At 36.9% G+C, this 12006-nt stretch overlaps 1 protein-coding gene across 1 annotated transcript in view; it reads left to right on the top strand.

Moving 5' to 3' along the window:
* AFG1L (AFG1 like ATPase) overlaps window positions 1–12006 on the top strand; it is a 228824-nt gene that overhangs the window by 186706 nt on the left and 30112 nt on the right. Inside the window, exons 10-11 of the mRNA XM_021693462.1 lie at window positions 6790–6860; window positions 7117–7217. Coding sequence (XP_021549137.1) covers window positions 6790–6860; window positions 7117–7217 — 172 coding nt within the window. The remainder of the gene's footprint in view (window positions 1–6789; window positions 6861–7116; window positions 7218–12006) is intronic.

The following is a 12006-nucleotide window of genomic DNA, read 5'->3' as shown; positions in this document are numbered from 1 at the left end:
ATAATAGTGAGTAAATGCAGCTAGACACATGTTAATAAGGGAAACGAGTTTATATAAAGCAGTATGTACCCTAATGCCCAACTTGAAAATGATTTAGGACACACTCTTAATGATTTGATCAATGTCAGTGCCAAATGACATTTTCCTATGTCTGGAATAGTTGTCAACCAGCAAAGATCAGGACTAGCAGATATGGTGATTATGCTTTGTGTTTTAAAAACCTTTAATTTAGAAAATAACTTTTACATACTAAATATTGGATATACTTAAATTTTAAAATAATCTTATTTGCATTTATTTTGTGTTAAAGTTTCCTTTTAATATTTCCTACTATCAAGTCTGTATCTGGTAGAGATCATTTTTATGTTATTGAAATATATCACAATATACATAATATAATATAGAAATATATGTCCTAGTATATTGATTTGTAATAGTGATAAGCCATGAGTTTATTTTTATGCCATATTTTTCATAGAAAACCACCAAAGCTTTTAGTATAACCCAGTAACAGAAAAATAATTCACTGTTTATTAGTATTGTGATAAATACAGAATAACTTATGATTTCAGGAATTTTCAAGATTAATATCTTCAGGGACTTTGGAAACACTTGTGGGGATTCCCCCAGATTTTCCACCTTGCGTGGTTGCCCCCAACTGTCCTCTGGTTCTTCAGGCCAGGACTGCAGGTTTTCTGTTGGAGTTGGAGTTGCCCTGAGCAGTCCTGATTTTATTGTCTTCAGTCTGAAAGCTGTAAAATGGGTAATTCACCCACGTTTTTCCCTTTTCCCAAGTGTCTGCTCCCTCCAGAATCTGCCTGCTTCTCTTCACTGCCCAGTGCCTTCAGGTCACCTATTTTTGTATTTTGTCCGGAGTTGACAGCTGCCACGGGCAGAAGGGCCAATGGGGATAGAGCTTATTTGGTCCTACTGGACCCAGAACTCTTCTCCCTGGTCTGAGAGAGCCCAGCCTACCTAGTATCTTATGAAGAAGGCTGCACAGGAGATAGCTTTTTTGAGAACTCACCTGTCCAAAAATGTCTTTATTTTTCTTGATTAATAGTTTGGGCATGGTTTGTTTGACAATAACTTCCCTTTAGAAAATTTTAGATGCATACCATTCTCTTCGTGCTTCCATTATTACAGCTGCAAAGTTTCATGAGAACTGACACAAATCAGTTTGTTGACCTTTTTATATTTAACCTGTTTTTCCTCTTGAAGTTTTTAGGATATTCTTTCTTTATTCCTGGTTTCTGAAGTTTCCAGATAATATGCCTTGGAATGGAGCCTTTGCTCCCAGTCTTTGTCATGGGTGTTCACTGGAGTCTTTCAACTTAGACATTCATGCTCTTCAGTTCTAGGAAACTTAATTTAATTTTTTGATTGCTGCTGCTTTTATTTTTTTCTCCATAGCCTTTGGAGCTTCCCCTGGTTAGATATTGGGCCTTCTGGATTTATTTTCTGATTCTTTTATTTCCCCTTCTGTTTTCTAGTTTTTGTTCTTTTTGTTCTATTTTCTGAAAGATTACTTCAACTTTTTCTTCTAATTCTTTTCCTGAATTTTTTATTTAACAGTCATATTTAGAGCTCTTTCTTATGCACTAATTGTTCTTTTAGTTTATAGCATCCTTCTTTGTTTATGCATGTAATATCTTCTTCTCTTTAGGTGTATTTCTCTTTGCTTCCTCCAAGATCCTCTTTTTCTATCTCTTTTAGTCTTTATTTTATATCTTAGAGGCTTTCCTTAAGTGCCTAGAAATACTTGGTTGTCCATTCACAAGACTGAGGCATTAAAAAGCTGATTAGAAGTTCATGGATTAAAAGCTGATTAGAAGTGTGCATGGATAGGGTTTTATTGATTGGAGGATGGTAGATAAGGTGGCAGGTCAGGTTTTCCATTGAAGAACCCCCCAATGTCAGTATCTGCAAGTCTTTCTTTTGGCTATTCAGTTTCCTCCAGAATGTTTCCTTCAATCTTTCTACTTCCTTCGGTAGAAGTTTTGCTGGTAGGGTTCTGGATGCTGAAGAGGGAAGTACTGTTGGTTTCACTGTTTAATATGTAGGATTTGAGTATGGTGTCTCTCCCACTTTCTTCATTGTTAAAGATGACCCAGATGGTAAACTTATTAGTTTCAGCTGGAGTGGAGGAGGTGTACAGGACTCTTGCTGTCCAGGTAAAGGCAGGGCATCTAAAGAACTGTCTTTGTCTTATTTTCCAAGAGTGCCCTGATTTCCAGCCTGCCCTCTCACCTGTAACTTCAAGTATATGTAGTAGTGCTAAGCCTTTGGAGTGTTTTTAGTGAAAACTGGCTTGCTTCATGTTGGCTTAGCACCCCACCTCCCACCTTCTGATTTCTCAGTCTACCAAGGTCCTACTCATCCAGCTAAGGACAATGCCAGATTTTTCTTCTTTTAGGCTCCCCTGATCTTTCCAGGTGACTTGTGTAGAGAACCTTTCCTCCCTCCCATCACTTGTCTTTGGGGGAGGGTAACTCACCCTCTTCTTTCCTAAGGGGAAGGCACTTATATCGATAATACAGATCATCTAAACAGAAAATCAACCAGGAAACAATTGCTTTGAATGACACACTGGACCAGATGAATTTAACAGATATATTCAGGACATTCCATCCTAAAACAGCAGATACACATTCTTTTCAAGTGCACATGGAACATTCTCCAGAAGAGATCACATATTAGGTCACAAAACAAGCCTCAAAAAATTCACAAAGATTGAAGTCATACCATGCATCTTTTCTGACCACAACGCTATGGAACTAGAAGTCAACCTGAAGAAAAATTCCTAAGGGGAAGAAGAGAAGAAAAAGGCTCTTATCACAAATACTAGACATAAAGATTCCTGACCCCTTCTCTCCTCATAAAGACACTGTGGTGTGGTGGAGAGTAGGGAATGGTGGAGGAGGAGGAGGAGGAGGCATTTGGAATAGGGCTGGTTCTCTTCATGATTTAGCCATGGGGGCAGGAGTCTGGATCCAGCCATTGGTGGCACATTGGTGGTTCTCTTTAGAAACTTGGGGACACTAAGCACTTCTAGCCATCAACTTGGACCTTAACTGCAGTTCCAGGACTAGGGGGAAGAGTTGTACTTGAAAACTGCATACTATTTCATTGTGTGAGTGTATTCAAATGTACTTCATAGTCCCCATTGAGGGACATTAGAGTTTTATTTTTTTTTTAAGATTTTATTTATTTATTTGACAGAGACACAGCGAGAGAGGGAACACAAGCAGGGGGAGTGGGAGAGGGAGAAGCAGACTCCCCGCGGAGCAGGGAGCCCGACTCGGGGCTGGATCCCAGGACCCTGGGACCACGACCTGAGCTGAAGGCAGATGCTTAATGACTGAGCCACCCAGGCGCCCCAGGGTTGTTTTTTTCTCACTTTTTTGATGTTACTGGTGTCACAATGAACATCCTTGTAGTTGTTAACCATTATTATTTCCATAGGTGAAATTCTTATGAGTGGAATAGCTGGGTGATGCGGTATGCATGTTTTTAACGCTTTTATCACAAATTATCTGGTTGCCCTGAAATCTTGTACCAATTTTATACCACTCCCAGCAGTATGTGAAGAGGGTCCATTTTCTCCTTACCTAGGCTTGCTCTAGCTTTTTTCTCATCTCTGCTAGTTTAGATAAAAGAATAGTATTGCATGATTTTACTTTGCATTTGTTATCACTAGTAAATGAATGATCTTACATAGGCTTCTTGCCCATCGAGCTTTTTTTAAATGCAATTTTCCTTTCCAGATCCTTTGTCAGTTTCTCTATTTGTGGTATTAAAATTGTATTAATTTTTAATACATTGATAATAATATGCCATACATGTTGCTACTGTGTTTCCTGGTTGCTCTGCCTGTATATTTTATTTATAATACTTGGTTATACAAAATTTTAAATTTTTAATTATTCAGATCTTAGGTAAGTGAGGGCTGAATTCTCTGAGTCTCAGTTTTCTCGTCTGTAAAAATAGGATAATAGCAAATACTACATGGACAGGTGGGGGTAGTATAGGTAAACTAACCGTTACATAATAGTTGCTTGATAAATGCAGCCTTTGTTATTCTTTGTGTGACACATTGAAATAGTTCAGAACCATCTAAATTTTTTACTAGAATTACAAAACATATTCAAAGATGTATAAACCAGATATGAACCTGGATAATGAGTAAAACTCTGAATCTTTTAAGCTAATATGGACAGGTAAGTTTTAATTTCTCTTTTTACTTTCCTAATTCTCATCCTTCAAAAAAGTTAATGAGCTCTGATTGATGCATCCTTTTAAGTAGGGGAAATCTGGTCTGAGTGGAGTGTGAGAAGACTAGTGTTCTCTTGTAAATTATCTGTTAAAGGATTATGAATAAGTTCATTTCTGTTAAGGATTTCTTCCACAGCATCCTCATTTATTTCATGTCAATACAGAGATATATCTAATAAAACCAAAACACATACTAGCCCCTCCCGCTTTTAAAACAATATGAAGCTGAGGTTTCTGCCCTTCAACTGGTCAATAGAACTCACTCCCTGAGGTCAAGTACAATTTGACTTAGATGGATAACAGGCTGTTCAATTTTAAGTTACATGAACTACTTTTGTGAATATTTATTTTTAGGCCACTTAACACCAGTAAAAATTTTTATTTTGCATGTTGTAACTTTTGAGTAACTTTTTACAATAATTTAATAAAATTTTATCTGTTTATCTATTTTTGAAACAGAGTGTGCACGCGCAAGCAGGGATGGCGGTGGAGGGGCAGAGGGAGAGAGGAAGAGAATCTTAAGCAGGTTCCATGCTCAGTGTAGAGCTCCACACAGGGCTCAATCACACGACCCTGAGATCATGACCTGAGCCAAAACCAAGAGTCAGACACTTAACCGACTGAGCCACCCTGGTGCCCCATATAGAATTTTTTATAAGATACTGCTATAATAAAATAATTATGCCACTTCACATATAATTTCACTGTAAGTAAATCATATATAGTAATTTCATTGATGATGCAGAAGATGTGGCCTGACTGAAGTCTTGTGAGCCACATTTTAATATTATAGTATATTAGAGCACTGAGTAAACGAGAAATCACTACTGAGGAAATTTGTAAGCACTTGTTTATTCACTAAATATGCTCTTAGAAATGTGACTGTCTTGGTTATTTTTCAGAATTCATTTCTCCCCCTCTGTTGGGTAACATGCCTCTCCTAAGAAGAAGTTAACTTTCTGCAAGCCAGCAGAAACCCTGGGTGGCTGGTTTTGCTCCTTCTGTTTTATAGCCCTTAAAAAGTACCTTTGCTTCTTTTCCAGTAGTTGAGTGTGTTTATGCCACTATAACAAGGTGGGGACAATTCCAAATGAATTCCCAAGAATAATGTTGGCAAAGCCATATAAACATACATGTGCTTGGTGTAGACACTGACATTTATATTGGCTTGTGCGATTTCTTTGTACCTTTAAAATTGTTCTTTGTCTCTATAATCCCTTTCTGTAGTGTCATTTTATTATGTAATACTACCCTATTCAAATGTCATAAAGCCTTTACTTAAGTCAAATAGCATTTCCCCTGCAAAGTTAACCATTGCAGATGATGTTTTTAATATCCTTTGAGGTGGAATGGTTATCACTTGGAGGGTACAATTCCAAAACCCTTCATAATGACCGTGTGCTGTCCTGCATTTTAAAAGCATTTGCTGTACAACAGTTGAAGAATTAGGTGCTTGTTAAATGCCTGCCACCTGGTAATTATCTCAAGGGAGAAATGAGTTTGGTTTCTTTTAAACTTAAAAAATAATTTGTCATATTAGTTTTCAAAAAGACTTTATTAAGATGAATGTCCAGAATTGAGTTTAATTGCTTCCACACCTAGATAAGCAAAATTAAGCATATCGGCAGGTCATACTGTATAAGTTTGTATGTAGAGTTGAAGTAAACTTACATTTACACTTGAAGTTGTTTTTTTTAACAGCATTTATTTCTTCTGCCAGATATTTTATTTTATTGACAGTTAATTTACAAACCCCTCTTTAAAAAAAGTGACAGGAAGAAAGGGCATAGTGTTATCACATTTGTGTATGTGGGTTCCCTAAACCATATGGCGATTTGTAATTAGAATACAAAGGATTCTTTGATGAGACTAACTTCCGTAGGAGCCGCAATGGTAGGCATCACAGAAGGAGAGAGTTTTCTTGAATTTCTGACAAGGACATTTTTGAGAGAAACTGTGTGGTCTATAATTGTCCTTATATTCGAAGTCCGATAAAGTTATTGATGTGCAGATCAAGTTGGTATTTTGAAGCTGGTAATTTAATTCTGGATGTTTGATCCTCTCAGTCAGTGGCTTGACTTGATTTTTTTTTTTTTAAGCAGCTTCAATATTTAATTTCACATGTACCCTCTCAGTTGAGATTTCAAAGGATACTTTGCTGGATGCTTGACTGCCTTGTCTATTTGCTCTTGTTTTGCATGCAAGAGAGAGCCAGAAGCCTTTCTTCTCATTGTGTACACATAGTATTAATGGATTTACTCTGCCTGTATCGTCTCATTACTGGAAACAGCCAGAAGCACAGAAGTCTTTCAGTGTATGCAAATAAGGCAGAATCATCTACCTGAGAGTTAATATTCTCTGCTTTTAAGTGTATTCTAAATCTAATGTTTGTATTTAGAGCATAACATCCTGTTCTCTTTTTTTGTGGGCAAAAAGCTAAGCAGGCTCAGGCAGCTGTTTGATGTTGGCTTCAAGTGTTATTAATTTCATATTCTATTATTCTTTTCACTGTAGCACAAGTGAAGCTGATGTGGAGGCTGTCATGGATAAGTTGTTTGATGAGCTGGCTCAGAAACAAAATGATTGTACGTAAGTTAATTTCTCTTGAAAGAGAATACATTTAGAACACAATGCCCAATCTCCACTGACCAATTAATAAGTTCCATTGCTGTATATGGGTTGATGCCACACTCAAGTGGCAGTCATTGTATCAGCATTTTGTCTAATTTATGTGTTGAATCATGTGCTATTATTCATCAAGCTATGCATTTCCTATCTGTAAGAGATGAATTTTATAGTAATTATCCAGACAAGATTGAGTCTTTGTTCATGTTCCCATAGTAACTAGACCAAGGATTCTAAAAGTGCAAGGCAGAGAGCTGCGGCTGCATAAAGCGTGTGGAACTGTCGCCGACTGCACATTTGAAGAGCTGTGTGAGAGAGTAAGTATCCAGACACATCCAGACTCATTGGCCTTTTCACTTGTTAAAATACCTCATATTTTCCTCTCTGCCTGGTTCACATTTTAAAATACTGTTCCCAGAGTCGGAACTGATTTAACAGTCTCATGAAGGGAAATACTCCTCCGTCTATGTCATGTGCCTTTTATAGACGTTAGCTCAAAATTTGCACTTAAGAAGGATGCTAAAGCAAAATTGGAAATACAGAGAGAACTATCAACTGTTGCTGGAAGCAAACAGAAACCAGTTTCAGGAATGTTTTGTGAAACTAAAACATAAGAGAATTATGTTTTTTGTAATTGTGGTGAGGTTAGTATTGGGGCGAGGAAGATGAAGTAATACTACCATGATCCAAGGAAGTATGACATGAGAGAATTTCTAGCCCTCATTCTCAGTGCCCACCTGTGATTGCCATTTCTGATCTGTTTGGGCTACAAAGAGAGTGAATTCCTATTTCTGTGACATCTATATTATATAATAATATATTCAACAGAGGAAAAAATGTAACATGCACATTCATATAAATGAGAAAGACTTTGATTGCAAATTCATTATTGATATGAATTCTGTCTTTTAAAAGCTCTACTCAGTGGATATTCAATATATTTATTGACTGTAAATCTTGAGAAAAAACAAATCCAAATTATACATAACTTTAAGCATAATTTCTCAGTTGTCCTGTAAGTGGTCTCTGACTTATCTCAAGTTTTAAGATAATTAAAAAAGAATTGTTTTTCAGTGAAGAAGAGAAAGTCTTTGTAGCTGCCAGCCATTTTGTGAGTACTTTTCTCAAAAGCTAAGGACTTACTTACCTTTAACCAGTGTAAATTTGTAATTTTTAAACCAGAGAGATGAATCTAATATGCAATTATTATTAGAGAAATAAAGCACTTCAAATCGATAAGATTTAAGATCAAGTAAGATCCTCTGACAGGGCAAAAATATCATCGTTGGTGGTATGGAAAGTCATCCTAGGTCGTATGGACCCTTCACATTTCTATGAGGTCAGTTTCGTCAAGGTCCTAATAACCTATTATCTCTAGACAAAATTCTCTTAAGGCTTCCATTTAAGATTTACTTACTCTCCCAGGACTCTGGGATCATGACCTGAGCTGAAGGCAGACGCTTAATGACTGAGCCACCCAGTCTAACTGCATTCTAACTGCATCCTGCAAATTGACATTGCAAGGCAGCTGAAGGACTAGAGTTTGTAGGGAGGATTCAGGATTGGTTGAACAGATGGATAAGATAACTTTCAAGTGTCTTTCAACACCAAGATTAGAGGATGTTTAACTTAAGGGTTGATGAGGAATGTGAGGATGGAAAGAGAGGACAAAAAGATTTAGGGATAATTTTTGACATTGGATTCACATCCTCCTTATAAGGATCTGACCCATTCTCTACTAAGCTCTTTGTAATCTCACTTCTGCCATACCTGTCCCCCCGCCCCATGCTTTAGCCAGGCTGTCTGCCTGCTTATTTGGACATGGTATTGCCCGAGCTCAGCATATTTGGGAAATGGCACACACAGATCAGCAATGCTGCAGGAATGGTTTTGCTGCTGGGAAGGTAAAAGACCAGGGAGATTCCTGGGCTGCCTCAGTTCTGGTGATTAATGCCCTTATTCCCTGATGCTAATCACCACTGTTGACATCCAACACCATCAGCCTTGACTCTTGGCCAAGTAGTAGAGATAAAAGCTATTCATCCTTTAATATTTACTGAGAGTGTACCAAGCACGGGACACAAACCAGAAGTAGTTCCCATCTGGTGGTTTCATTTGGAATACATGAAATGAAATAAAGCATAAAATAGAGATAGAGAAGTGAAATGTTTTTTAACAATTCCCCAAGAGATACTGTTACGTACAGTTATAAGTCTAACCACATATAAACTAATTTGATATAATCAAGATTAATAGATAGATGAAGGCCAAAACATGTATCTGATGGATCTCCATTCCTTGAATACTAAAAACCAAAGAAGAAAAAAGCTAATAAACAAGAAGTTGACAGTGAACATGTGTATACCCATGCATATGCATCAACTGATATATTTCTCTGCTTAGACTTTTTACAAACACACCTGGCTACCTGTCATTATTTTTAAGACACAAATAAAAAACTACTCTTGCAAATAGTTACTTGTGAGCACAGTTATGAGTTGAGGAAACAATTTTCTGCAGGTGTAAAAATTACATTTTTCAATAAGGAAAATTTAGGTATAGTCAGTTTACTCATTAAGCCTTTAGAATTCAGGTTTGGCTCACTTTCTTTGAACAGTGTTCTTTCATTTTTTGTCTACAAAAGCTTAACCCTAAAGCAAGTTGTTCTCAAACTATTTGGTTTTAGGACCCCTTTACACTCTTAAAAATTATTGAGGAACCCAAAGAGCTTTTGTTTATATGGGTTGTCTCTCTTAATATTTACTCTATGTTTTAGAAATTAAAACTGATAAAATTTTAAAGTATTTATAATTGATTTAAAATAACAATGATAAAACCCATTATATTCAGCCCATCAAATTAACAAAAACATCGCTTTTATGAAAAATATATCCCAAAGTGAAAGTAATTTAGTAAGAAGAGTGACAATATATTATATTTTTTGCAAAGCTCTTTAATATCTGGCTTAATAGGAGATAGGGACATGCTCATATCTGCTTATACATTCAATCTATTATGATACGTTGTTTTGGTTGGAGTATATAAGAAAATCTGGTCTCATACAGATATGTAGTTCGAAATGGGAAAAATATTTTAATAGCCTTATCAGATAATTGTGGATGCTCCTTTTTGATGCTACGTGAAAATTCAATAAGAACTTCCTTCCAAAAAGCACAGTATGGAAAGGGGGAAAAGAGTAACTTTATATTAGAGAAACCTGACAAACACTACCTCAGGCAAGTGTGATCAACATTAACATCAACAGCAATGATTCATGTTGATAGTTTATGCCCTTGATATGATGTGATGAAAATAGCACTTGACCTCTGTGGTCTTCCTCCCATTACCCATAATTCCACTCTAATCACAAGAAAAATATCAGGCAAATTCTAGCTGAGGGACATTCTACAAAATAACTGGGCAGTACTCTTCAAAACTGTCAAGATCATCAAAAATAAGGAAAGTATGAGAAACTGTCACAGCAGAGGGGAGCCTAAGAGCCATGATCACTAAGAGGTAATATGGTATCCTCGATGGGACCCTGGAACAGAAAAAGAACCTTAAGTAAAAAGTAAGGAAATCTGAACAAAATATGGACTTCAGTTAATAGTATATCAATATTGGTTCATTAATTGTAACAAATGTGCCATGCTAATGTAAGATGTTAATAATAGGGGAAACTGGATTTGGAAGTGTATGAAAACTCTGTACTATCTTTTCAATTTTTCTGTAAATCTAGAACTATTCTAAAAAAGTCTATTTAAATTTTTTAAAAAAAATTTAACAAGTAAATTTTATTTCCAAAGTTTATTTTTATTTATTTATTTATTTATTTGAGATGAGAGAGAGTGAGAGAGAGACAGAGAGAGAAGGAGCAGGGGGAGGGGCAGAGGGCAAGGGAGAAGCAGATCCCCACTGAGCAGGGACCCAGCCATAGGGCTCTATCCTGGGACTCTGGGATCATGACCTGAGCTGAAGGCAGACGCTTAACTGACTGAGCCACCCAGGCACCCCAAGAAGTAGATTTTAAACTGTTAGTTACAAGAATCTGAGACAGTATCAGTGTATTTTTGACATACTATTATATTAAAATCCACTAATCCTTTTTTTTTAAAGATTGTGTTTATTTATTTGAGAGAGAGAGCATGAACAAGAGAGCACAAGCAGGGGGAGCAGCAGAGAGAGAAGGAGAAGTAGACTTCCGCTGAGCAGGGAGCCTGACATGGGGCTCCATCCCAGGACCCTGGGATCATGACCTGAGCCGAAGGCAGATGCTTAACCGCCTGAGCCACCCAGGCGCCCTTCCATTAATCCTCTTGAACTTTATTTTTCTTTTAAAGATTTTTTATTTATTTGAGAGAGAGAGTGTGAGCAGGGGGAGGGGCAAAGGGAGAGGGAATAGTGGACTCCCCACTGAGCAGGGAGCCTGACGCAGGGCTCAATCCCAGGACCCCAAAATCATGACCTGAGCCGAAGGCAGACATTTAACTGACTGAGCCACCCAGGCACCCCTCCTTCTTGAACTTTAAATGGATCTTTATGCAGTGGTTATTGGAAAATATTGGTTGATTGAGTTATATAGATCTTCCAAATGTTGCCACATTTAATTATATAATATCAAAGCATTAGATTCCTTAATATCTCAGTCTCATCAGAAAAAAATGTTTAAGAATTGGAAAGCTGTCAAGTTCATGATGGCAGCAACAAGTTTTCCAAAATTCTAATTTTCACTTATTTGCTCAAATCTTATCACTAGCAACAAATTACTTTTAGTTGTTTTCCTTGAAGTGAAAGTCTTACTTGGTTCATTTTCAAGAAACTGTCTGTGGAACATTGTAAGAAAATGTCTGCCCAGTCTGAATAACCATAGTTTACCTGTAACTTAGCCTTTCAAATAAAAATGATGTTCCATGATGAAAGTGGCTAGTTCAGCTAGCAACTCAAGCAACTGGACACATGCTTTTCCTCAAGACAACCATTATATTTGGTGTATAGCAGAAGTACTTTATGTGTACTTCCTTCACCACAAAGAGTACTAAAAAGATGTGTTCTCAAGGGCTGAGATTTAACAAAATCCTTTTTACTGATTCTCTAAGGATGTTCTTT

This window comes from Neomonachus schauinslandi, chromosome 8 (genome assembly GCF_002201575.2).
Source record: "Neomonachus schauinslandi chromosome 8, ASM220157v2, whole genome shotgun sequence".
Taxonomy (NCBI): domain Eukaryota; kingdom Metazoa; phylum Chordata; class Mammalia; order Carnivora; family Phocidae; genus Neomonachus; species Neomonachus schauinslandi.
Note: the sequence above shows the minus strand (reverse complement) of the source record. Positions and strands in the feature narration are given on the sequence as shown.